This window comes from Dipodomys spectabilis, unplaced genomic scaffold (genome assembly GCF_019054845.1).
Source record: "Dipodomys spectabilis isolate Male_0828 unplaced genomic scaffold, ASM1905484v1 ptg000231l, whole genome shotgun sequence".
Lineage (NCBI taxonomy): Eukaryota > Metazoa > Chordata > Mammalia > Rodentia > Heteromyidae > Dipodomys > Dipodomys spectabilis.
Window position 1 is genome coordinate 6,872,551 of NW_024870908.1, and position 27,285 is coordinate 6,899,835.

A 27,285-nucleotide genomic window follows, 5' to 3' on the forward strand; every position below is an offset into this window, starting at 1 on the left:
TAGCTTCAGGGACATGCATGCATGCTGTGGACCTTGGGCTGGCCACTGTCTTTTTGTACCCATTGTGAAATTCTGATACTTGGACCAGAATTCCCTTCCTAGAGTAGAGGGCACTAAAGGCTGGTACAAAAGGATCAAAATCCTGAGAGGGATTTCAGAGCCAAGGTTCTAGGGTTTTTTTTGTTGTTGTTGTTGTTTTTCTGGTTGGTTGTGGGGCTTGAGCTCTGGGCTGGGCGCTGTCGCTCAGCTCTTCAGCTCAAGGCTGGCGCTCTACTACTTGAGCCACAGCACCACTTCCAGTTTTCTCATGGTTCATTAAAGATGAAGAAGCTCATATACTTTCCTGCCTGGGCTGGCTTTGAATCATGATCCTTAGATCTCAGCCTCCTGAGTAGCTAGATTACAGGTGCAAGACAACTCCTGGCAGTTCCACGCTTTTTAACTGCTGCTTGTTGATTAGAGAAGAAATGTGAGAAAGAGATGGCATAAAGGCAGGAAACAGGGCTAGGGATACAGCCCATCATACGCATTGGTCTTCAAGGCAGGTTTTGGGCTGGCTCTCTCCCTTGCAGATGCAGTCAGCTGGGTCCGAGGACACCCCAGCCACCCAGACATACCATCCAACATCTACGAAGGTGGCCTGGGGACCCAGCAGCAGCAGTGCCCCAATACCCAGGGAAGCAAGCCCAAGAACTTCCGGCTGCGTCACCTCCGAAGCCTGGCTTTTTACCTGCCAGGCCACGTGCAGCCTGCCGGCCAGTGTGAGAGCCACTGGCTGGGCCGGCTGCTGGCTGGGGGCAGCCTGCCACGGCCTGAAGGCTCAGCCTGGCCCCTGGACCTGTCCCAGGGAACTCTGGGTCCAGGTAACAGCCACTCCTCAGCCCTTCTGGAAGGCCGAAAGCCCAGGGACAACCTGGGAAATAAAGGTGAGCGCCTTTGAGGCAGGACTGGAGATCGGAGGCTAAGACCCCCAGGGACTTTCCAAATGGGCCGTTTCCCCATTTTCCAGACGTCTGTCAGGGACTAGGAAAGAACAGAGTGTTCGGGACACGTCCAAGGCGGGCGGGGAGTCATGCTCCAGGCACTAAGATCCCAATAAGTGTATCCCTGTCCCTGAGCCTCAGTTGAATGCAGGCCACGGATGTGCTCTCATCAAACTCCCAGGTGGTGAGCCAGGGCTGGGGCCAAAGCAAGAATGAGGCTCTGGGATCGATCAAGAGTTTGGGGTTCTTAGGCGGGGCGCTGGTGGCTCATGCCTGTCATCCTAGCTACTCAGGAAGCTGAGATCTGAGGATCGAGGTTCAAAGCCAGCCAGGGCAGGAAAGTCTGTTAAAACTTATCTCCAATAAACCACCAGAAAACCGGAAGTGGCACTGTGGCTCAAGTGGTAGAGGCTAGCCTTGAGCTGAAGAGCTGAGGGACAGCGCCCAGGCCCAGAGTTCAGGCCCCACAACTGACCCCAAGAAAGAGTTCAGGGTTCTTGTTCTGCTTGTGAATTTGATGAGCCGGGGCAGCTCCCTGGCTGGCGTGTTTCTCCATTCATACGATGAGGCATCCTTACAGCTGGAGCCATTCACCCTCCCCTCCACCCTTTGGCAGTTCTCGGCAAGGGAACATGCCAGCATGCCAGCCATCCCCTTGTTTTGAGGGTTTGACAGGGACTCCAAGGGGGACTGCCAGCTGCCCATGTGGCCTCCCTTTGGGTCCCTCTGGTGACTCTCCTTTCTTCTCTCTCCCCAGCTTCCAGTTCCGGCATGGACCCAGCTATGGGTGCCCCTTCCCAGCTCATTCCCCCTGAGGGCTTGGGGCTTAGGTCCAAGAGATCCTGGAGGGCCCTGGAGGAGTCCATGTGTCCCTTGTGCAAGAGAACCCGCTCTGGGGCATGTGAGAGGTCCTAGGGGTTCAGAGAGCCAGGGCTGAGGACAGCAGGGAAAGTATGGCAGAAGAGCAGGAAGAGGCAGATCCCAGAGCAAAGGCTCAGCCTCAGCAGCAGCCCTCCCCCAGGGAGATGCCACCCCACCCCCCAGCTGCCCAGCTCCGGATCTGGGCCAGCCTCAGGAAGGTGAGGGGGGAGGGAAGAGGCCCGTGGGAGGGATAGAAGACATGGAAGCGTGGCCATGCCCTCACAGCCCAGACTCCAGTCAGCCACTTGGACCCGAGAGGCCAGGAGGAGAGGCTGGCAAGTCCTCAGGTCTAATCTCAGTAAAAGCCAAGGCCTGCACCTTCTTGTCACTGATCTGTCATCACGTGAGTTTGGGAAAATAGCCCAGTGTTAGCTGGGAGTGGTGCGTATAGCACACCTGCAATCCCAGGCATGGGCTTCAGCCTGGGCTCCATTGGCATCTCGGTCTGCACTGGTCTGCAGCGGGGCGGTCCTGGCACTGCCACTGCCACCTCATCGTGGTGGCTCCATACACTGCCCAGCAACCCCAGGGCACCCACAGTGCAGTGGGTGGCGGGGTTCTGGCCTGCCTCTTAGCCCCTTGCCGGTAAGCATCAGGCTTCAGGCAAGTGCTACTCCTGCTCAGGCTGCACGTGGCGCGGCCCCTCCTTTCTCCTGAACCCCATTTCCATCACTGAGCGTTTCCTAGGTCCCCTAGGACACAGGATGCAGGAGAGCTCGACCTTGGGCGTGGGTTTGGTTTCTGGGTGGGGGACACAGCCCCAGGGGCACGAGGGGGTTGGGGACATTGCATCCAAGAGCAGTTGGGACTAGAACAGGGAGGCAGGGATGTGGTCGCCTAGTGGTCTGCACGGTAGTGCCCGCTGGGTGACAAGCAGCTGCCTTTGCCCTCATCCACTCCCATGCTTCTGGGAGTTGGAGGGCGGGACTGGAGGAGCCATGACCTGAGGCAGACATGGGAGGCTGCTGAGGAAACGGCACCCAGCACCCGGGGTTCCCACCAGCCACTGCTGCGCGGGGACGGGGGGGGGGGGGGCGGCGGGCGGGAGTGGGGTGCAGTGGGTCATCAAAGCTGTCAATACAAGATCCCTGCACTGACCGGGAGCTGACCAAACCTCAGAACACAGCACAGGCTCAGGAACAGAGCATCTACAATGGCCATCCAGTAGCCGCCCAGGTGACCCCAGATAAGCCATGTGTCCCATATTATGGCCCTCTGCAGCCCTCTCCCCTTGAATGTGGTCTGGTGCTGGGTGTTGCTTTGCAGGAAATGTGGTCAGTGACGTAGTGTTACTTCTGGGTGACAAAGAGACCTGAAGTTTCCAACACGTGTTATGGGAGGAAGTTGGTGCCCACAGTAGAAGTCAATTTTCTACTCGTGGCTGAGCTCACTGCTGGCACCCAGGGAGTTAGCCCCGCAGCTGGCCCTAGCTTTCCCTGCAGACTCCTGTCCTGACCGCTGAATTGCGAAAACATGGCTGCCAAGTAGGCTGCAGGAGTCATCTGCAGCCTGGTCCAGGCTCTTTCCCCCTGTATAATACACTTGCTGTAGAAAAGCGGCTATAAACTAGCTTGTGTGCAGACCCTCAGATCTACACAGTAAGATGTGCAAAAGCCCTGTGGAATGCTGGGTTGCTGTGTGGGGGACCACGTCGGTGGGGCCCCATCAAGCACCAATGTAAACACTGCTGCCAGCAATTTTAAACACAGTAGGTTGCCGGGTGCTGGTGGCTCACGTCTGCCATCCTATCTACTCAGGAGGCTGAGATCTGAGGTTCACAGTTCAAAGCAAGCCCGGGCAGGAAAGTCCATGAGACTCCACATAAGACTCTTATCTCCAATAAACCACCAGAAAACGAAGTGGGGCTGTGGATCAAGTGGTAGAGTGCTCACCTTGAGATGAAGAGCTCAGGGACAGCGCCCAGACCCAGAGTTCAAGACCCACGACTGACAAAAAAACAAAAAAACAAAAAAAAACACCACTAGGTGGGACACCAACCATGAGTTTGTGCTGGAGACGGAGGTCTACAAGTGTGAGGGTCTTTCTATGGGCGGCTGGGAGGTCGTCCTCAGGGGGCATATGCAGGGCCCCAGGAGAACCAATCCTCCCAGCAAGAGGTGTGCACCCTTCCCGGAGCTCAGGCTGAGACTCAGCTGCTCGTCCAGGTTGGTCTGAAGCCCCGGAATGGCGCGCTCCTCTCTGGAAGTCACACCTCCCTTCATGTGGGGACAGAAATATCTCCTGGTCCTGTTCTGTGATCTGGAAGGCTTTAGGGGGGGAGGCCTGGGGGTGCTGTAGGCAAACAGCTGAGGGGCCGGGGAGCAGGGTTTTTTTGGGGGGTGGGGACGGCTGTAGAGCTGCCCCAGGATCGCACTCCTCTGCACTAATCGCACAAGTCACCCACTGGCGGGACGCACCTTGAAACAAGCAGTGGCCAAGCAGCTTGCAGCCCGCCACGGGCCTGGCCACATGGTTTGGCAAGTGGGTGGCAGAGCAGGATGTGACCCGCTAAGGTCTGTTTATTTTGTAATGAGACGAAACACTACAATCTGTTCAACACTGGGCTGGACGCTGCAGTAGCTGATTAGGGGTAGGAAAGAGGGAAGGCAGGGCAAGGCCTCTGAGCTAGATTGTGAATGTCCAAGGAAGAACCTTCTGGAAGATTCTTCCCTGACCACAGAGTAGAAATGAAAATCACACGATCACCATTGATTTCGAGGACATGGGGCGGGGGCCTTGGCCCACAGTAACACCAGGCGGCAGCATGGCCACTGCTGGCCAGCACTGTTGCAGTTTTTTTTTTCTTTTCCTGCCAGGCCTGCCTGCCTTGTGAGGAGCCTTACCCTCTGTGAGGTCAGACGGAGGCCTGAGCTGGCTTCAGCTCCCTGGAAGCCATGAGCCGGGAGATGCTGGGGAGGGAAACTTTCAGTCCCTGATGCCCCATTTGGCCAGCTGCTCCTCCCTCTTCCTCCTCAGGCTGGTGGAGGGAGGGGCCATGCGGACCCTCTGCCAGGCTCCGGGTACACTGCAGGAGTGCTGGGCAGGACTGGCAGCAAGCGGCTTGGTGTAGAAGGGTGGGATGTTGGAGGAGTGACGTGCGCATGACTCACCCCACGGAGGGGGCGGGGAGCGGCCCACTGCCTGCGGGGGGGCCAAGCGGCTTGCAGCAGCAGCGGCACCTGCTGTGCTCACCCTCTTCTCTTCCTCCTCCCACCTGACCTGGCGAGGCCTCAGAGCTCTCTGCTCATAGAAGGGCAGGCAGAAGATCCGGGCAGCCTTGTGGGCATTGCTCAACCCAGCTCCCAGCACAGGCCAGCGGCAAGGAGCACGCCTCGCTCCCGCAGGCAGCCCCACCCCTTCGGACCACAGGAAGCAGGCAGCGCGCGGCCTTGGTAGCTAACCACCTGTGACAGGCACCAAGCTCTGGAGCTCCACGGTCTCATGAAGAGCCAGTTCCACTCTGCCCACCCCTCACTAGCCTCTTGTGGAGGAGCAGGAGCAGAGGCCTGCAGGCCTCCCACCCTGCAGGCTTCTTTGGGTGGTCTAGGATAAAGGCCTGGCATTCCTTTTACTGTACCCACTATTTTTGCAGCCTCTGTATCTTGAGTTAAGGGTGCCGCAGCACTTGTCTCTCCTCAGTCAGCTTTACAGGAAGGAGCTGCAGGCAGCGCGGTGGGAGAGGCCCGGAGCCGGACTCTCCCTAGTGAATCCAGCCACATCTGCTGGGCAACGGGGACGATGTGTGTGGAGGTGGGATCAGCGCACTGCATGGAAGAGATGTTTCCAGAAGCAGGAAGGAGCTGGGGAGCCTGTAAGGAAGATAGCATGGCAGGATGAGGACACCGTGGTTACTCAACCACCCCACTACTGGTCTATGAGCTGCAGCTGGGCCAGGGCACCCCAAAGCCCAGTCCTGCCAGTGGTCACAAGGCTTAGTCTTGGCACAAAAAAGTACATACGTGGGTGTGCACCCCAGGGTGGCCACGGGGCCTGCCATGTGAGCACAGCCCAAGCACGCAGAGATGGACTCGGGAGTCCCGAGGCCCCTCCCAATGTTCACCTGGACACACCACTGGACCTCTAACAATGCCATGTGGAGAAGCACTGGTGGCAGGGGGTGCTACAGTTGAGGTATGTGTACAATTCTGGAGCAGATATAACACATGGTCACTGGGTACGCTTGCATGAGGAGCCGAGCAGTTAGGGGACATGGATAGGAAAGATTGGACGCTTTCTGTACCTTTTCAAATTGCATTATCTAGCAAAAAAGCAATTTGGGAAATGGAGATCCAAGTTGTAGTGAGAAGCTTAAAGTATCTCTCCCCCCACGCTCCTTTGCAAAGCTTTCGGGCTGGTTGGGAAGTGCTTACGGACCACTGTCTAGGGACTTCTGTTTGTGTGGCTGGAGGTGCCAGGTTCACTGAACCCTCATGTCTGTACCTACCTGCGGGAGACAAGACCCATGCTCTGCTCCTGAGCCCGCATAGCACCTGACCTGCAGCTGGGGCAGGCCAACAGGCAGGCAGGTGGCTGTCAGCTCCTTGCAGAAGACAGCAGAGGTGACACGGACAGGAAGGTGGTCTCCACAGGGCGTAGAGGCTGCCAGGCTGGCGTCACATGATGCGGCTGTACTCAATGCCTCCCTTGGTAGAGATTCCAGACCATGGCAGGAAGCTGCAGAGCAGGCTGTGGGCCTGGCGGTAGATTCTGTGTGGGATGGAGCAGGGGCTCAGGTTGGCTAGCGCTGAGCCCAGGTGATGGATGTAGTCCGTGAGCTCTGTCAAGGAAGATGCTGCGGCCTGAGTGGAAGCGGGCTTGCCTGACCACCTGTGCCTGTGCACGGAAGCATGGCCCTGCACACACAATGGACCCATGCTAACGGGCCCAAGGGCCCACGAAACTCTCAGAGCACTATAATGCTGTATTACATGTGCCTCCAATGTGGAAGATAATGGTGGAACCTGAGAACAGGAGCTCAGTTTCAGGCTCCAGAAGAAGCAACTCTTCCTGGGTCTCCCTCAGCCTCTTAACCCTCAGCATAACAGGATGGACAGACCCCTATCCCTTCAATAGGAGGGGACTTAATGTGAGCTGGGAAGCCCACAGAATTTTGGGCCACTTCTCTGTTTCCTGTTTAATCCTCCAGAATGAATGAGTCTGAGACTCATTCACTTGAAAACACATGCAAACATGTGTAGTATCTTCCGAGTGAAACCCTGTGATTGGCCACCGGTCTCCCGCCTACCACCATGGTTTCTTTTCTCCCGTCTGTACAGTCTGCTGTATTTACTGCTGACCTCCAGCACACTTACAACTGGAGACTTTCGATCCTATTTGTTGTAGTAATGGATGGATTTGGGGCCAAGGTTTAAAACCCATCCTTCCTGCTGGGCTGATGTTGGAGAATGCCAAGTGCTTTTCTAACCAACCAGATCACATGCCTCACATAACCAGAACAGGGAGCAGCAGCACCTCTGCAGCTAGGCCATAGATCATTACCTGTAAGTGGCCTCGGCCTCAGCTCACTTGCAGCCCTTGGCCACCAGGAAGCCAAGACCTCCCACAATTCCCAGCAGTAAAGGATATAGGATGGTCCAGGGAGGGTGGCCGCCATTAATGTAGAGGACGTAGGTGAAGCCATCTTTGAGAACCCCTCGGATGGAGTAGTAATAGGGCAAGTAGTGATGCTGCTTAAAGTCTCTGTTTTCATAGAAGTTAATCGCAGTGTTGTTGGTGGTGAGGACATGCAGGTAGATGGCTTTGCAGTGGTCCTGGGCTGTGGTGGATATGTGGTCCTTTAAACTTTCAAGTAAAAGGGACCCTTGGGAGAAGAAGAAAAGGTTGTACGGAGTTAGGAGGATGCAGACCAGACTGTGACCTCTGGAGGCATCTAGGTTACTTTGTGGGCACTTCCTATTGCTAAAGCACTTAAAAGATCAAGGCTACATGGAGCTTGTAGGCTGAAGACCACTGTGGGCCACAGATGTGGCCTGGAGGTACCCTCCTGTGGGCTGGACTCACAACAGAGGTTCATCGATCTTCAACAACAGTGTAAACTGCAGCCTCAGGAGACAGGATCGGTGAGCGTGTGTTCAGAAGCAGGAGGGCTGCTCACTGCGGAACGGCTGAGTGGGATGGGAATCTGATGTCATGGTGTTTAATGAACACTAGTGAGTGCTATTTTTTAAATTTATGCTTGTTTTCAATTCTGAATCCAGAACATCTTGCCCACAGACATAACCGAGTATGTGACAAGAGGAAGGCTAAGAGTGACCTGCTCCCTCCTCATGACTGTTCTGGGAGCTGTTGCTGCTCTGTTTGTGGCAGATTTGGGAAGGAGGCTACCATGGAAAGGCCTGGGCCAGCAGGGTGGGAAATGCACGGGGAGAAGGGGCAGGAGGAGGAAACGAGCAGGGGTCCTTTAAGAGCTGGAGTTCTAAGGACAAAGGAAGTGACTGACAGGGTGAGGGGCTGGGAACTTGTCCTCCCTTACCTATGCCATGCTTTCTGAATTCTTTCACGACTCCCAGACTTAGAATATATGCAACTTGTGTGTCAACAGAGAAGCTGGAGGCTAGAATATCTCCATCCTAAAGAGAAAGAGAGGAAGTGAGGGTAATGCTTGGGACCTGCAGGCTCCCAAGACCCAAGCTGCAGGATGGGCAGCACAACTCTGCAGGCCCTCCCCCCATACAGCTCTCCAGTGGCCATGTTACCCATCCCACCACAGCAGACACACCTCTTTATGTATTTTGGTCCTGCTCTTAATTTCAGCTACTATCATTCCCACGATGGCACCTCTGTAGGTTGCAGCAAGGGAGAAGAACTTCTTGTTAGATGTGATATCACGATACCATGAGTCTGGGTACCTGGGGGAGGGAATAGACTCAGGTGAGGTACAGGATGCTTGCCCAGCTCTTAGCACAGAGGTCTTTTCAAAGCAGCCTTCTTCCTAGATATGAATGGGAATTGATGATACCAAAATGACTTGATCAAGCCGGGCACTGGTGGCTCACACCAGTTATCATAGCTCCCAGGAGGCTGAAATCTGAGGACTGGGGTTCAAAAATAGCCCAGGCAGGAAAGTCCATGAGACTCTTATCTCCAATTCACCACCAGAAAACCAGAAGTGACGCTGTGGCTCAAATGGTAGAATGCTAGCCTTGAGCTGAAGAGCTCAGGAACAGTGCCCAGACCCAGAGTTCAAGACTCATGACTGACAAAAAAAAAAAAAGCCAAAATGACTTGATCAGCCCTGACATATGAGAAGACGGAAAGAAACTCCAACCAGATTGTCTCCACAGAGCAGTCCACAGGGGGTAGCACATGGCCGCCTGCTCCTTAGCTGGATGAGCTGTGATTTTAGAACTTTGGGTGACCTTCCAACACTCAGATAACTTCCTAAAAAATTTCTATGAGGCGTTTTGCTCTGAAGACAGGGGTGGACAGGATCAGGGAGATGACCTCAAGAGCAATGTGCTCAAGAGCAACCTGCTACGGGGCTGGGAAGGTGGCTCAGTGGTAGAGTGCTTGCCTTGCATGCATGAGGCCCTGGGTTCAATTCCTCAGCACCACATAAGCAGAAAAAGCTGGAAGTGGTGCTGTGGCTCAAGTGGTAGAGCGCTAGCCTTGAGCTGAAGAGCTGAGGGACAACGCCCAGGCCCAGAGTACAAGCCCCATGACAGGCCAAAAAAAAAAAAGAACTAAAGTTTCTCATCAGATCCCTTTTGGGGAGTGTCACACGAGGAAGCAGGCAAGCTGTAAAGACGCCAGAGCCACAGTGACCTGCAGTCCACTGCCCAGTCCCTCCAGGTGCATCCTTGCTTCTGCACCATGGCCCCTTCCGGCTTCAGCAACTGCAGAGCTGTGTGTCTTCTCTCCTCTGCCCCGCCCTCCCCCGCTGCCATGGCCACGGGCAATCACTTACTCAATAGGGAACCAGTCACCACACAGATGCTTCACAGTGTCTATGTCATCGTGGCAGAGGAGGCGCAGGCTGACCTCGCTGAGGGCGCTGGATGGCACCACCTCTGTCATTCACACCTGCAGGGAGAGGAGCTAAGTGTCATCCGGTGGCTAGTTCCTCCTCCATCCACTGACCTGGGAGGTGGACAAGGTCCACCAGTGGCCTTTTGTGAAGGAATGAAGGCACAGTCGTCTCCACTCTACAGTGAAGAAGGGAAGCAGCGTGAGGCCGAGTCAGGGAAGCCTGCCTCTGGTTCCTGCCCCTCTCTGCTCTCAAGCTCCCCAACAGTCCCAGTTTCTCTCTGGCTTGTATCCGTCTCTTCACTGTGGTTCTTCTGCTGCAGGAGGTACCATGGCCTCACCCCGACTCTCCCAGTCCTGGTCTGGTGTCTGCCAAAAGCAGACAGCATGGCTCACTGGCTTCCATGCCTTGTTCTCTAAGAGCAACACGGCGGACTGGGGCTGGTGAGTGCTAGATGCTGCACGCTGCTTCACTGCCAGAGCACGAGGCACACGCAGCCTCTTCCCATCAAGCACAGACTCTGAGCAACGCCAAGGCCTCAAACCAGGTGACGACCAGTCTTCTAAGTGAAGACAGAACACAGTCCAGGCTACAAATTTCTGCCTTTTGTTTTACTCAAAGGAAGGAAGGCTGGGAAGGTGGCTCAGTGGAAGAGCGCTTGCCTCGCATGCATGAGGCCCTGGGTTTGATTCCTCAGCACCACATATGCAGAAAAAGCTGGAAGTGGCGCTGTTGCTCAAGTGGAATAGTGCTAGCCTTGAGCTGAAGAGCTGAGGGACAGCGCCCAGGCCCAGAGTTCAGGCCCCACGACCAGCAAAAAAAAAAAAAGAAAGAAAAAGAAAAAGAAAAATCAGGAAGGAAGGCCAAGTGCTAGGCTCTGACAACAGGGGAAGCAGAACTTTTTTACCTTTGAGTTGGGAATAGGTCATTAAAGGAAAAGGAGGATCTATGTGGTTGAAGAAAAGATCTTTCTACAGAAGAACAACACAAATGCCAATAAAAGCAGACATTATGATAGAATCAGGAAGTCACTGTTTTGAAAACCATCAAAGGAAATGACTAAGTCCAGCAAGAATCACGGAAGGCGCTGAAGTCAACAGGTGTGGGCAGGTGTAAGGTGAAGCATCTCGTCATCTAGGGTTCTGTGATGGCCAAGGAGAGACCGGTTACGCTGACCAATGAGAAAAAGCATAATCCCTTAAGTTCCTGCCCAGTATGGTAGGCCTGAAACCAATGTGCCTTTAGGCTTAGGTTCCTGGTTCCAGATTGTCCCCAACATATGGCAATAATGTAAATGACATCGACACACACAGACACATGACATTCTCTAGCTGATCCTTTCAAAAAGCCAGTGTTAGTAAAGATACAAAAGTAGGTGAAAGAGAATAAGGTAAAGAATAAAAACTAGGGGCTGGGAAGGTGGCTCAGTGGTAGAGGACTTGCCTTGCATGTCTGAGGCCCTGGGTTTGATTCCTCAGCACCACATAAGCAAAAAGAAAAAAGCCGGAAGTGGCGCTGTGGCTCAAGTGGTAGAGCACTAGCCTTGAGCTGAAGAGCTGAGGGACAGCGCCCAGGCCCAGAGTTCAGGCCCCATAACCGACCTCCCCCGCCCCCCCCCCCAGAGGTTTTTTTTAAAACCTCTAGCTGGGTACCAGTGGTTCACGCCTGTACATCCTACCTACTCAGGAGACTGAGATATGAGGACTGCAGTTTGAGGCCAGACCAGGCAGAGATTCTTATTTCCAATAAACTATTCAGAAAAAGCTGGAGGTGGCCCTGTGGCTCAACTGAACACTGGTCTTGAGCACAAAGAGGCTCAGGAACAGTGCCCAGGCCCGGAGTCCAAGCCCCAAGCCCAGCAAACACACACACACACACACACACACACACACACACACACACACACACAGGAACTCTATAGTGAGGCTTGACGGCAGAGGGAGGGATTCCCAGCAAGTGGCCGTCGCACGCGTCCCGAGGGTCACACATTATCCTCTACTATCCTTGGGACAGGCTTGCCCCAGTTCCACTTTCAAGAAAAACACTGAGCTCTGAGATATACAACAATTTGAAGATTCTTGCAATCCTATTAAAAGTACTGCCATGTTTCCACAAAGGCTGTTTTTTTAGAAGGCCTCATTTAACAAGAAACATCACTAACTAAGGAGAAAATGCAGTGTGGCGCAGTACTTCATGTGACCAACAAACCTGACAGGCAGCACGGGGCAGGAAGTGGGGTACAGAGATCCTGTCCCAGCCACCCTTTGCCACGGGTGGCGGGATGCGGGCCCCGGGTGTCCAGCTGGCCTATGGCCTCCCGTTAGAACAGGAGGTTTTTTGCTGATCTGCGGGCCTGGCTCTGCACTGCAGGCTGTCAGCTCCCATAGCTCACGTTCCCCCACACAGGCCGCTGCGGGCCCCTCTGTGGGGAGCAGACACAGGCTCATGACACAGAGGGATGCTTTTTCAGGTCTGGCTGTGCTAAGAGGACAAGGGAAAGAAAGTCACAGATATCCAAGCCACCTTTTGGGCACATCTCCTTAATGTGGGACAGGTTCTCTACTGTAAGCATGATGCACCGTACAGAACCCAAAGTTCATTTACATTGTGAAGTCAGATCTACGCAGGAATGCCCCTCCCTTCATGTCTCCCTAGGGGTCTGCACTCTGGTCCTTCAGAAATAAGAAAGGTAGACACAACCCTACTTCCTGGAAGCCTCTGTCCCTGAAGGCTTGACCACAGCCACAGGCCCCAACGAGTTTCCCCTCTCTTCAGAGGTGCTTCACGGTGAAAAACCAACCTGATCTGTTAATGGCTTGAGAGGTGCTCTGCTTCCACACGCCACCCTGCCCCGCCCCGCCCTTCCTTCTCCATTCACAGCCATAGCTCATCCCTGAAGGCCAGGCTGGCCCTCAATGTGCCCGCTACACTGGGTTTCGCGTGCCTCAGGCCCCCCTGGGATTTGGTGTTCCAGCACCCTGGGCCCCGAGACAGCTCCCCAGCGACTTGCTTCAACAAGCTGCTACAACATCCCTCTGAGTCACGGGGAAGGTTACATGAGACAGACACTTCCACAAGCGAGCCAGGCCAGTCCCTGGCCAGCTCCACACCCCCTTCCTCCCTGACCACGCCAGTCTTCTCTTTTGTACAAGCGTCCCTCCAATGGCTTGTAAAAACACAATACATTCTCCTCCCTCCCCTCTCGATTTCGCACTGGTGGTTTTCTTTTCTTTTTGGTGCTGGTTTTGAAGCTTGAACTCAGGACTTGGGCACTGTCCCTGAGCTTCTTTTGCTCAAAGCTAGCACTCTACCACTTGAGCCACAGCGCCACTTCTGCTGTCTTTTGTGATTAACTGGAGGTAAGTCTCATGGACTTTCCTGCCTGGGCTGGCTTTGCACTTCCATCCTCAGACCTCAGCCTCTTGAGTGGTGGCATGAGCCGCTAGCACCGGGCTGCTGTGGCGATTTTCAAGACCGCGTACAGCATCTTGCTTTATGTCTGGGATGGCCTGGACCACTATCCTCTATTTGTGTCTCCACTGTAGCTGGGATGATAGGCATATGTCACTGCTTGTTTTGGTGGTTCGTGGGGCTTGAACTCTGGGCCTGGGCGCTGTCCCTCAGCTCTTCAGCTGAAGGCTAGCGCTCTAACACCTGAGCCACAGCGCCACTTCCAGTTTTCTAGTGATTTATTGGAGTTAATGAGTCTTACAGACTTTCCTGCCCAGGCTCGTTTTGAACCACGATCCTCAGATCTCAGCCTCCTGAGTGGCTAGGATGACAGGTGTGAGCCACCAGCGCCCCACTGCCCAATTATTGAGATGAAGTTTCATAATTTTTTAAAAACTTGGTTGAGGGGCTGGGAAGGTGGCTCAGTGGTAGAGCACTTGCCTTGCATGCCTGAGGCCCTGGGTTCGATTCCTCAGCACCACATAAGCAAAATGAAAAAAGCCGGAAGTGGCGCTGTGGCTCAAGTGGTAGAGCGCTAGCCTTGAGCTGAAGAGCTGAGGGACAGCGCCCAGGCCCAGAGTTCAGGCCCCATGACTGGACCCCCCCCCCCCCAAAAAAAAAATCTTGGTTGACCTCAACCATGATTTACCAGATCTGCCTCCCAAGTAACGAGGATTATAGGGTTGAGCTACCTAGCCTGGCCTCTTACGTTCCTTTCTTACATAATATCCCTAATGTCCACTCTACTGTGCAGCTCCCTTTCTCAGGGCCTTGTCTTCCTTCATCCCACACACAACAGAGTTCTCAATCAAAGCACAAAGATTAGCACAATGTCCGCAAAGGAAATAAAGACCACAGCACCTCAGGAATGTGAGGTTTTGTAGATAAGACAGGTTTGCTGGGCACCGGTGGCTCACACCTGCCATCCTAGCTACTCAAGAGGCTGAGATCTGAGGATCGCGGTTCAAAGCCAGCCCGGGCAGGCTAGTCTGTGAGACTCTTATCTCCAATAAACCACTAGAAAACCGGAAGTGGTGCTGTGGCTCAAGCAGTAGTGCGCTCGCCTCGAGCTAAAGAGCATAGGAACAGCACCCAAGCCCAGAGTTCAAGCCCCATGACCAACAACAACAAAAAAAAAGAGGGATGAAGAGAAAAAACACAGTGGTGACAGACACAGGACACTGTCTTGTACCCCAGTGAGATGGACTGAAGGCTGAATGTCAAACGTGAGGACACAAGGGACACTCTTCCCAGCCCGGCTGCTGAAGTGCAAGCTGCCGGTGGCCGAGAGCGCCAGCTCCACACAGCCTGGGCTTCTCCCCGAACATCAATGTAGTAGGAAAATGAGTCATCTGTAGTGACAAGAAACACAAACACCCACCTATTTCTGAACAGCATACTTAAAAACCCAAGTCTTTATGCTCTGAAGGGAGCCCACAGATTGCTCACATAATAATGTGAGCTACAAACACTAAATGGTACTGGAGAATTCCAGTTGCAGGAGACTCTACCACTGGCTAAATAGATTGATGGTTCTAGCAATCACTAGCAATCAGAATGTCATCAGTGGGGAGGGGCAGAGGAGGGCTTCTGGGCTGCTTAAAGTTATATGATGTATATAAAATTATATATATATATATATATATATATATATAAAAAAATTTTTTGGGGGGGGGGGGTACGGTCGTGGGGCCTGAACTCTGGGCCTGGGCGCTGTCCCTCAGCTCTTCAGCTCAAGGCTAGCGTTCTACCACTTGAGCCACAACGCCACTTCTGGCTTTTTTCTTTTTGCTTATGTGGTGCTGAGGAATCGAACCCAGGGCCTCAGGCATGCAAGGCAAGTGCTCTACCACCGAGCCAACTTCCCAGACCTCTACCTAGTTTTTACATTGCACTACAGTTATGCAGAAGGTTAGCATTCGGGTGGGGTGGAGACACACATTAAAAAAAAAAAAAAGTAGGGCTGGGAAGGTGGCTCAGTGGTAGAGCTCTTGCCTTGCATGCATGAGGCCCTGGGTTCAATTCCTCAGCACCACATAAGCAAAAAGAAAAAAGCCGGAAGTGGCGCTGTGGCTCAAGTGGTAGAGCACTAGCCTTGAGCTGAAGAGCTGAGGGACAGCGCCCAGGCCCAGAGTTCAGGCCCCATGACCGGACCCAAAAAAAAAAAAAAAAAGTTAATTATATCTATCTATCTATATCTATCTATCTATCTACCTATCTATCTATCTATCTATATATATAAAGTGATACTGTTTCCTTTGGAAACAAAGGACTTTTTAAAGTTTGTTTTTCCTTTTTCTGATGACTCTGTATTCTTTACCTTATACACAGTGTGTTCACATGCACACCTGGGGGAGGCTGGGGGAGGGCCCAGAATCCGAGGGAAAAGGTGGCCAAGCGCAGCAGTGGGGCGCACAGCTGCCCTGGACAGTGGTACAAGCTGTGGGTGGAGATGGGAGGGAATGAGGGAACAGAGGACACCAGGCCAAAGGAAATGCGCTTATGACCTGACGCATGTAAAGGTGACCCCACTGGACATCACCTCTAAAACAACAATAAAGTATATTAGAAAAATAACTAGAAATTAAAAATATAAAGTCATATGAAGTGTACATGCAAGCTGAGTGTTTCATCTCTGACAGAAACAGTGACAAGTGGGTCTGAGGCTCCATGTTTAGCCCCAGTTTCTCCTTTGGGCTCAAAATTCCTTCCATTTTATTTTGGAAATCCCAGTCCATCATGAACTTATCAAAATTAATTATCAACACCTCCCCCCCCACACACAACAAAATGAGAAGCAGCTCTGGGTTGCAAAGATGCTATCCTGAATCATTACTAATCACAGAAACTTCTGCTTGATAGAGGAATTCCATACCAAAGAACACACTTAAGAGACACAACCTGTCTGCACAAGGAATACTCGCTCTCCACCACTCCGCTGCCCAAAGCAATTCTATTTAGAAACAGAGAACATGAAACATGCTCTGCTTTGTCAGTAGTGGGGTTTGGACTCAAAGAGTTTTGCCCTTGTCAGGGAGTCCTCTACTACTTGAGACAAACCTTTTTGCCTTGGACCACACACTTATGGCCCTCTTTGTAGCTTGGATGACAAATATGTGATACTATGTCCGGCTTATTGATTGAGATGAAATATTGCTAACTTTTTGCCTGGGTTGGTTTCCCCTTTTTCTGTTGGCAGAATTAGCGTTTGAACTCAGAGCCTTGTACTTACTAGGCAAGCACTCTACCACTTAAGCCATGCTTCCCACCCCTATTTGGTTCTTAATAACCATCCCACAAAAATAAAGCTGAAGAAAGTAGGGGCTGGGAAGGTGGCTCAGTGGAGGAGTGCTTGCCATGCATGCATGAGGCCCTGGGTTCAATTCCTCAGCACCACATAAGCAGAAAAAGCTGGAAGTGGTAACCAGCTCAAGTGGTAGAGCTGCTGAGGGACAGCGGCAGGCCTAGAGTTCAGGCTCACGACCAACAACAACAACAAAAAAAAACCCCAAAGACAAAGTATTTTTCTTGGAGCTGGTAGAATGGCTCAACTGGCAGAGGACCTACTTACCAAGCATGAGGCTAAGAGTTCAAATTCCATTATCATACCAGGAGCTAGGGGCTTACACCTGTAATTCTTAGCTACTCAAGGGGCAGAGACCTAGAAGATCCTGGTTTGAAGCCAGGCAGGGCAGAAAAATCTGTAAGATTCCTTCTCCAATTATGCCAGACGGAAGGCAATGTTCAAGGGGTAACCTATCAGCTGTGAGCAAGAAATAGAACTTAAGTTCAAGCCTTAGTACTGACACAACACACACAAACAAGACAAATGAAAACAAAAATCAGTACCACAAAAAGCATATATAAAATATACATTCACATATATTCATGCCTAACGCATATGTAACATGTACAATCAAAAGTGCTCTGGTTAAATCAAAGGCAACAAACATGTTCTCCATTTCTTTCTGCGTCCCTATCCACAACCATTTTCTTTCACTTCTCTGAACTTTAAATCTGTATTTAGCACATTTATTTCTGGCACCAAGGCCCCAAATGCCATGCTATTCCTAGGGTGCTGGGTTTAAAAGTCAGTGCTGTCTATTTCAGGGCAAAGTAGGTAGGTAGTCATTTGTTTGTGATTTGGAGACCTTCAAAAATATGTTGGCACAGCTCTAGCTGGCTCTCAATGATCATTTGGGGGTCCTTTGGTCCCTCCTGGCCACGTGGGCGGGGCCCAAAGTAAAGGGATGGGCTAGGGTCTGAGCGCGCTGCTGGGGGAGGATGCGGAGGTGATCGTGACTTGTCCTCACTCTCCCACTAGCTGACCACATCCGCTCAGAGCTGTGCCCATCTTCAAGTGGCTGTCACACTTCTGCCAGTTCTGCCCTGAGGCATTACAGCCGCTTTCAGCATTGCTCCCAGTTCACCAGAAACCCAAACAACTTCTGGAAGAAAGCTCTAGCTCCTAGCTTACACCACCTCTCATCCCAGAAGACTACGCAGTGTTCATAGCAGAATAAAAACTCTGTTGGTGTTTAAACATACAGTTTGTTCCTGAATCAGCAGTGTGCTACACAGGCTTCAGACGGACCCTGGGCCCTCCTGCCAGCCAGCCTCTATCAGAGGCTACCAATGAAGTGTGGGGAAGCAGGTCTGACTGACCCTGATTACCAAAGGCCCTTACAAATGCTGAACCAAACTCAACATTTGCCCTTACTCTGAACATGGCTCAGCACCTTACCTGAAAGCACAACCCACAGCATAGCAGCACAGCTTCAGTGCCGAGCCCACAACCTGCCTTGCTTGCATTCTTGCAAAAAGGTCCTGAGGTGTTAAAACCCCAAGGGCTTTGTGGTTCCTTCCAGGAGATGAGAGAGGCGGATGTGGAGGACCAGCACTTAAGACATGCAGGGGAGGCAGCCACTCTATTCAGGTGACCTGCTTCCAACAAGCACTCAGGACTCCGGTCTCCATAGGCAGGCAAAGGCACACATTGCCCTGAACTCAGATCTTCAATCTGAGTTGTCAATCTGTCAACAAGTTGACAATCTGAGTTGTTCAATCTGTTGTCTCCTTAGGTTTGTTTCCCACGCCTTCAATGCAAAGACTGTCACCCACCTGAGCCACCCAGAGGCTCTTGCTGAACTGTGCACTGGGGCAGTTTTCAAGTCATGAGCACTATGGCAGCATCACCTTCCTGGTCTCAATTCAGGGTTCTCTCTTATCCTTCAAACCTGATATTCAGAAATTTTCTTCCATTCTGGCCAGAAGCTGTTGCTAAGCAACTTGCACAAGTCATATCTAAAGATATTCTCCACATGGTGTAGGTGTGGTTAAACAAAATCATTTCAAGTTACAACTGGGAAAGGCTAAAGTTAGAACACACATACTTTAAAATAGATTTCGTGTGTGTGTGTGTGTGTGTGTGTGTGTGTTTTGCTGGATCTGGGGCTTGAACCACATTCCCAGCTCCTATTGTATGTTTTTATGCTGACATGTTGACACCATGCCTGGCTTTGGAAAATGCTCTGTCCATCTTCCCAGAAACCCAGGATGTCTGTAGCCTGTAGAGAGGAAAGTGGAGCAAACTTCAGCCTGGCTGGGGAGCCCAAGCCCACCCCCAAACTCAAATGCCAAGAGTGAGGAGTTGAGGTCCTAAATCCACTGCCATGATCACAGTTTAGAAGATGGCCCTTAAGTTTCTTCACGTCTTTATCCTACAGGCTGTAATTGCGCTTAAAGCAACATGCATTGCATGCATATTTGTTTTTGCTCTAGATCATTTTTAATTTTTTGTTGGTCATGGATCTTGAACTCTGGGCCTGGGTGCTGTCCCTTGGTTCTTCAGCTCAAGGCGAGTGCTCTACCACTTGAGCCACTGGGCTACTTTCGGTTTTCTGAGTGGTTTATTGGAGATAAGAGTCTCACTGACTTTCCTGCCCAGACTGGCTTTGAACCACGATCCTCACATCTCAGCCTTCTGAGTAGCTAGGATTACAAGCATGAGCCACCGGTGCCCAGCCCTCTCAACCATATTCAAGACCCCCTCTTCCTGCCTTGTCAGCTACAACACTCTTGAGTATCACACTGATACAACGACTGGGGTATAGCACATACAGGATGAGTCGGGTAACTTCCTGCCTGGTCAGGTAAGCATTCACAAGGGCTTTCATGTCTCCGGGGTTTGGGTTAAAAAAAAAAAAGTAAACGAACAATCTTTCCACCTTCTCCCCAGAGACTAAATACCATTGCAGACACAAGGGTGGGCCAGTCTGTCGGGTTGGGTCCTTTTCTTTACAGACCAAGGAGCGACAATAATGACACAAAAAGCAGGGTGCCAGTGGCTCACGTCTGTAATCCTAGCTACTCGGGAGGCCTCCAAGGGATCTCCAAGGGATCGCAGTTTGAAGCCAGCCAGAGCAGAAAAACCCAAGGGATTCTTTTTCTTTCTTTTTTTTTGGGTCCAGTCGTGGGGCCTGAACTCTGGGCCTGGGCGCTGTCCCTCAGCTCTTCAGCTCAAGGCTAGCCTCTACCACTTGAGCCACAGTGCCACTTCCAGCTTTTTTCTGTTTGCTTATGTAGTGCTGAGGAATCGAACCCAGGGCCTCGAGCATGCAAGGCAAGCGCTCTGCCACTGAGCCACCTTCCCAGCCCGCCCCCCCCCCCGGGATTCTTATCTCCAATTCACCTGCCAAAAAGTTGGAAGTGGAGCTGTGGCTCACGTGGTAGAGCGCCAACCTCGAGTGGAATAAGCTGAGGCAAAGTGCGCAGGCTCTGCGTTGGACCCCAATATCAGCACGCGCGCACACGACACAGAAGTGCAAGGCTCCAGGACCTGGCAGAGGAACCGCGATCCACGGGGCGGCCAAAGTTCACACTGACGGGGAGCGCCGGGCCTCCCTGGCCATCGCCGGGCCGTGCGCGAGCCCCCCCCCCCCGGCTGCTTCCCACGGCCCCTCATTTCCCGCCCGGGCCAGCGGGGTTACCGCGGCGGACCCCTCGTCCCCCGCAGGCGGCCCACCCGGCCGGCCGGCCGCCAGCTCCCCGCGACGTCCCAAACCCGAAGGCGGGGCCGGGTGGGCGCGGAGGGCCGGGCAGCAACAAGTACCGAGCCCGCGCCCCGGCCGCGCCGCACCGCACCGCGCCGCGGGGCGCCCGCCGCTTCCGAAGACCCGGCTCGGGGGCTGCGAAGCGCAGAGCGGGGCCGCGCCGGCCGCCCCGGGCCCCACACGCCGCTCACCTCGGGTGGGAGCCGGCGGCAGCTGAGGGCGTCGCGGGGCTCAACGCATCCTGGGGAAGCCGGGAGCCGGGACGAGGGGCCGCGACGGGCCGGCAACGAGTTATGTAACCGGCAGGGGCCGCAGCCGGGACGGAGGCGGCGGCCCGCGGCACTTCCGCCTCCCGCGCCCGGCCGGCGGCGCAGCCCGGAAGCCCATTGGCCACGGCCAAGCGCGGCACCGCCCCCTGACGCCGCCGCCGCCATCTTAGCAACGGGCAGAGCCGGAGGGGGCGGACGGCGGCCCCGAGTTGTCAGCGGGGAAGTAACGACAGCGCCCGCGCCGCGGGCCCTCGGCGCCCGGACGTCACCCAGCTCGGTCTCCAGGCTACCTGTGTGGAGCCAAGCGTTGGAACCACAGGACTCGTCCTTTGCTTCCAAACTGCCGAGCGGCGCCCCGCCCGAGGGCAAGCGTCGGGGCGCCGAGGCCGGGGCGGAGCTGGCGGAGTGCCGCCCCAGCGCGGAGGCCGGCGGCGTGAGTCGGCCCACGGCCGGTCACCGAGCTGCGCAGGAGCAGTTGGGTTCCAGGCCCGCCCGGGGACCCATCTCCAGTGAAGCACTCAGTGCTGCGGCCCGAGTGGGAGAGCGCGACCCTGAGCTCAGAGAGGCCCAGGGGCAGCGCCAGCACGGGGCAATCCGAGAGAGACGCAAAAAAACAAAAACCGTAAAGGTTTGCTAGGTTTTAGGCTGAGCGTGAAGTTCAGTCGGCCGCGCATGCGTCAGGCCCTAGGTTTTACGACTCCTAGCACTCGAGGAGGGAGGGGGAAAAAGCTACAAGTTTTAACGGTTACCGGCACAAGCAGACCAAAAGTGTGTGTGACAAGGTGACACAATCAACAAGGGATAATTAAACAGAGTGTCTGTGTTGATGTGTAGTGGTTAGCAGAACTTATGTAAAGCAACCTATATTTTATTTTGTAAGTTTCTGTAACTTCCTAATTTTAAATATAGGCTGTAAAATCACTAGGCCAAAATGAAGATTAAATGCCACAAATGTGCTATTGTAAGCAAGCAGCCAGGGTGTGTTTGCCCTCATTCAAGACATTTTGGACTCTCGATTATAGTTTCATTACTGAAAGGATTTCTAATTAAACTTGTTGCAAAAAGTATTTAAGATTGAGTAGTGAATCATGGTATAAGTTGATAATCCTAGCACTTGGGAAACTGAGGAGAAGGTTGTCAAGTTGAAGGCCAGCCTGGGCTAAATTGTGACATAATGTAAGTTCACACAATATGACAAAATAAAGGGAAAATGCAGGCAAGACACTGTTGTAATGGGCATATAAGGACATGTATGGGTATACTATTAAGCCCTCCATAGTTTATAGCGAAGTTGAATACACTGTTCCACATTTCCTCTTCTTTAAAAAAAAAAAAAATAGGGGCTGGGAATGAGGCTTAGTGGTAGAGTGCTTGCCTAGCATGCATGAAGCCCTGCACATAAACAGAAAAAGGCAGAAGGAGCACTATGGAAGAGTGCTACCCTTGAGCAAAAAAGCCTAGGGACAGTGTCCAGGCCCCAAGTTCAAACCCAGGACTGGCAAAAATGAAACAAAACAAAAAACTCTGCTCTATCTCATCTACTTGTATCCATAGACTCTCACTCGCCACAGGCAATGTGCTCATGGTTTTACCAATGGACAAGAAGGAAAGTGATATAGGCAACCTCCAACACATCCTTTTAAGGACATTGCTAAAATGTTAACTGGTGCAGTTCAGTGGAGAGTACAGAAGTATTTAATGCATTATTTTCTTGAATGTTCAGGTTTTGAGGGTCTTAAAGCAAAATGGTGGGTATGAGAAAAGGAAATTGAAGGTCAGGCATAGTAGTACCAGCCTATAATCCCACCTATTGGGGAGTAGGCAGAAACAAAATAACAGTCCAAGGGGAAGCTGGGCAAAAGAACAAGACTACTTGAGAAACTTAAGGCAAAGAGGGCTGGGGGAATAGGTCTAAATTAAAACCTCAGCATACAAAAAAAGAAGAAAGGAAGAAGAAAAAGAAACTACACTAGCACCAGTGGCTCATACTTATAATCCTACCTACCCAAGACGCTGTGGCTGGGTGCGGATGGCTCATGCCTGTAATCCTAGCTACTCAGGAGGCTGAGATCTGAGGATCGTGGTTCAAAGCCAACCCAGGCAGGAAAATTGGTGAAACTCTTCTCTCCAGTAAACCACCAGAAAACCGGAAGTGGCGCTGTAGCTCAAGTGGTAGAATGCTAGCCTAGAGCTGAAGAGCTGAGGGACAGCGCTCAGGCTGAGTTCAGGCCCCTGGTATCTGAGGATTATGGGTTGAAGCCAACCAGGGCAGGAAAGTTTGAGACTCTTATCTCCAATAATAAACTCAGAAAAAGCCGGAAGTGGCACTGTGGTTCAAGTGGTAGAGTGCTGGACTTGAGTACAGAGACAGAACCCAGGGCCCGAGTTCAAGCCTCAGGACTGGCACAAAAAAAGAAGAAAGAAATTGCTCGCCCTTCCCCTTTCCCCTTGTCAGAACATGAGTGCAGTGAGGAACCCCTTCAGTCATATGGGACAGGCAAACTTCCTGGGTCCTCACTACTGTGTGTGGCCCATCACCTAGGAGCTTGTGACAAATGACAAACCTCAGACTGGATCAGAATTTGCATTTAAGTAAGAATGCACCAAACAGGATCACTAAAGTGAGAAGCACTCTCCAGATGGCAGAGTAAAACATTTGTTTCCAGGGCTCTATGTATAGCACTAGAAGATGAATTGGCAAGTGAAAGTGAACTGGCGAAGATACGTGTGTATATGCTTGTCCATAGTGTTTATGTACACATATGTCTGTCTGTGCCTCCAATCAAACTTTAAAAACCATCATAGCCTAGCGTGCTCAGAGAACTTCCCTTAGTCTACACTTTTGCAAATTCATCTTGCAAAAAGCCTAGGTTATAATACAACATTGACCACCTCATGTCATTACTGAATACTTATATATTCAACACAGCACACTGTATAGTACTGGTTAATCTTTTCTTTTTTTTTTTTTGGTCCTGGGGCTTGAACTCTGGGCCTGGGCGCTGTCCCTCAGCTCTTCAGCTCAAGGTTAGAGCTCTACCACTTGAGCCACAGCACCATTTCCAGTTTTGTGAGTGCTTTATTGGAGATGAGTCTCTTGTCCTTTCCTGCTTGGGCTGGCTTTGAACCGCAATCCTCAGATCTCAGCTTCTTGAGTAGCTAGGATTACAGGCCTGAGCCATCACGCCCGCTGGTTAATCTTCTTGATCACTGAGATCGCAGCTTGCCTAACAGCTCGAGTAAGTATCGTGCCATATATTGCTACCATATTTTGCTACCCTAAGGAAAGATCAAAGTGTCAGATGTGGTTTCCACACAATGTGCACTGCTTTTGCATCATTGCAAAGTGGAAAAAAATCATTACATAACTGGGAGAAAACATGTTATTTCCTTAGGAAAAATTTCTAGAATGTTGGTTCAATTATTTTTACTCACATTTTAACTTTGGAAACAAAGTTAAAATTGCCTGCTAGGAAGGTTTAACTGATGTGATCTCAGACCAAGACTGACAAGATTCTGTACCTGCTGTGGCAGTACAGTGGCCCACACCCTCCCCGCTATGGGGTATTCTTTACTTTTCTGAAGTACAAGAGTTCCCATTGTACTCAGGTGCCATTTCTTGTATGTTTGATCTTTTTCTTCTCCCAGTTTTTATGAATCCCTTATCTTTACATTTTTTTTTTTTTTTTACAAATTTATCCAACAGGATTTTTTTTTAACTTGAGAGGATCCTCTGAAAATGAAACTTTTTAAAAGAAGAAGTAAGGCATGCCTGTGATAATTTTAAAAAGCAGAAATGAAAGGATACATGGTGAGAAAGGAGCTTCCCTCCACTGTTGATTGGCAGCTAACTCAGGTAATCATCTCTACAATTTCCTAGAATCCTTTCAGAGACTTTACTTATTTAATGCCAGTGCCCAGCTATATTTTATTAATTTGTTATTTTTTTTTGGGGGGGGGGGTCTGGTCGTGGGGCCTGAACTCTGGGCCTGGGTGCTGTCCCTCAGCTCTTCAGCTCAAGGCTAGTGCTCTACCACTTGAGCCACAGCACCACTTCCGGCTTTTTCTGCTTATGTGGTGCTGAGGAATCGAACCCAGGGCCTCATGCATGCAAGGCAAGCGCTCTACCACTGAGCCACCTTCCCAGCCCCTCATTTGTTACTGATTGTAATGAGATTGGAGTTGAATTCCGGACATCAGGCTTGCTAGGCAGGCATTCTACCACTTGAACCAAGTCCCCAACCTTCAGATCTTACTAACATGAACCACCACTATGTTTTCATAAACAGAAAGCAAGACGAAAACCAAGCTTTGAAACAAAATTCTTTTTCCCTCTCTTCACTGATAGAGGGCCAGCCGCTGTGGGCTCAATGGTGAGGACACTGTGTCTGGGAGATGTGTGATTACAGGGTTTGACAAGGACTCCAACAGAGGCATCTGTTGTACTACAGTGGGATTTAGGTGGTTCTTATTCTTCCTTAACTCTGCAAGGAAGCTAGGTATCATCTGTTTTACAATGAGACATCCACCCGTGGCCTTTGCAGAATGAAGCTCTTCTCCTCACCCTAATGGCTGCCCAGAGTATCCACTAAGAAACAATCACAAATGAATTCATCACTAACACAAACTGGTTCATTGCTAAATGCCATCATGAATCACTCCTGTTATCAGAAGTCTGAGACCTGAGGATTCTGCTTCAAAGCCAACCTGGGCAGGAAAGCCCATGAAATACTCATCTCTAACCACCAAAAAAGCTAAAAGTGAAAGTGTGGCTCAAGTGGTAGAGTGCCAGCCTTGAGCAAAAAAAAAAGCTAAAGGACAGTGTTCAGAGTCTGAGTTCAAGCCGCAGGTGGAAAGCCATGAGTCTCAAAAACATCTTTTCCAGAAAGACTACTTCATGTTAAGCCTGCCTAAAAGCCTGTTGATTAGTATTAGCTCTGCCTTGAGAGGACTCTGAACCACCCAGGGAGCACACTGGAGGGAGCAAAAAGGCTCAGTGAAATCTGCATGAGACAGGTTCTCCTGACACACGGTTCTAACGCACGGGTCACAACCACAACGACCAGGAGCCAAGCATTTTGCTTCCAGAGATTTTTCCCTTAGTGTGAAATAATGCAAGTATAAAAGAAGAATCACCAATGATGACAGGCCCCAAAAAGATGGAAGAGGGTGACCATGTGGCCACACAGCCCCATCTCAGAGGGTTAAGGCAAATCGTGGAGGTCTGTTTCTCCATCAATGGCAGTGTGCCCTGAGACTGGGTTTACCAATCAGACCAAATGCTTGTTTATCTGCTTCCATTTAATAACTGGAATTTACATTCGGTCTTTATTTTCAAGATAGTATTAGCCTTGTCTTTTCTATCTCCCGACTTCCCCAAACACCATTATTGCTCTCACATCATCTCTCAAGGGTGGGGAATACCTGTTTGTGCCACGTAAGGCCTGCGAAATCACTGGGTACACGACGGCAGAAGCATGCCTTCTTCCATGCTTCCCTCAGCCCTCTGCCTGGACTGATGATTTTGAAACGGCTCAGTAAAGTCAGAAATGTCCACATGGCCCCAGCAAGAAGTGCTTTGAACTCCACGCCACTGAGAAAACGTTGGCTAGAAACCTGATTGCTGTTCATGCCAGTCAGTAATCCTAGCTACTCAGGAGGCTGAGATCTGAGGATCGTGGTTCAAAGTCGGACCGGGAAGAAAAGTTCGAGAGATTCTATGTCTAAGCAGAAAAAAACAAAAACAAAAACCAAACTAGGCTGGGAAGGTGGCTCAGTGGTAGAGCGCTTGCCTTGCATGCCTGAGGCCCTGGGTTCGATTCCTCAGCACCACATAAGCAAAAAGAAAAAAGCCGGAAGTGGCGCTGTGGCTCAAGTGGTAGAGCGCTCGCCTTGAGCTGAAGAGCTGAGGGACAGCGCCCAGCCCAGCGTTCAGCCCCACGACTGGACAAAAAAACAAAAACAAAAACAACAGAAACCAAAAGCCACCACCACCAGACTAGAGACACGGCTCAAGTGGTAGGGCGCCATTCACGACCAAGCCAGCCGAGCAAGGTGGCCGAGTCCGAGCTGGAGCGGCGGCGGCGGCGCTGGCCGGCGCCGCGGCCCGTGTGGGAAGGCGCCCGGTTCGCGACTCGGTTGACGCCGCGCCGGCCCAGCACGGTGACGTCGGCCCACGCCCCGCTGGGGCTGGGAGGGCGCGGCGGGGGTCCGCGCCACTTGGCGTCGGATCCCGACTCCCCCCTGCTCATCCCCTCTCGCCCCTCCGGGCCTCGGCCCGACCCCCAGCTTCACGCCCACGAGGCCTGAGGGTCACACGTGTCGTTACCGACTCTCTCGCGAGCTCTGCAATCTCTCGTTCTCCTCCTTGGAACCATCACGCCTCGCGCGTCACCCCACTGAAGGGGTCAACCTCCGGGAACTCACTGGGGAGACCCGGCAGGCGGAAGCGGAAATGCCTCCTTTGTGGACACGCAGAAGTAGCGAAGTCTTTCAATGGCCGACTGTACAATGACTTTGAGTAAGATACTCAATTGGTCCAGACAGAAGAGGGGCTGCCCTTTCTGGGGCATCCATCCAATCAGCGCACAGGACGGCGGAGGCCCCCCCCCCCGCCGCCGCCG

At 52.0% G+C, this 27,285-nt stretch overlaps 2 protein-coding genes across 6 annotated transcripts in view; one reads left to right on the top strand and one right to left on the bottom strand.

Annotated features, from left to right (window-relative positions):
- CUNH16orf90 (chromosome unknown C16orf90 homolog) overlaps positions 1-11,772 on the top strand; it is a 14,037-nt gene extending 2,265 nt beyond the window's left edge. The window contains exons 2-4 of the mRNA XM_042698136.1: positions 509-926; positions 1,741-2,282; positions 11,751-11,772. Of these exons, the coding sequence (XP_042554070.1) occupies positions 509-926; positions 1,741-1,898 (576 nt within the window). The 3' untranslated portion in view covers positions 1,899-2,282; positions 11,751-11,772. The remainder of the gene's footprint in view (positions 1-508; positions 927-1,740; positions 2,283-11,750) is intronic.
- Naa60 (N-alpha-acetyltransferase 60, NatF catalytic subunit) overlaps positions 4,406-27,285 on the bottom strand; it is a 33,333-nt gene continuing 10,453 nt past the window's right edge. The window contains exons 1-7 of one of the 5 annotated variants that reach the window (XM_042698178.1): positions 26,991-27,073; positions 9,832-9,947; positions 8,644-8,773; positions 8,398-8,494; positions 7,491-7,725; positions 6,349-6,674; positions 4,406-5,713 (exon numbers count right to left, since the gene is read on the bottom strand). In XM_042698178.1, coding sequence (XP_042554112.1) covers positions 6,518-6,674; positions 7,491-7,725; positions 8,398-8,494; positions 8,644-8,773; positions 9,832-9,941 — 729 coding nt within the window. In that variant the 5' untranslated portion in view covers positions 9,942-9,947; positions 26,991-27,073 and the 3' untranslated portion in view covers positions 4,406-5,713; positions 6,349-6,517. Of the gene's footprint in view, positions 5,714-6,348; positions 6,675-7,490; positions 7,726-8,397; positions 8,495-8,643; positions 8,774-9,831; positions 9,948-20,584; positions 20,746-26,086; positions 26,430-26,990; positions 27,074-27,285 lie in introns of those variants that run through there. The other 4 variants (XM_042698179.1, XM_042698180.1, XM_042698176.1 and 1 more) reach the window with 4 other exon arrangements.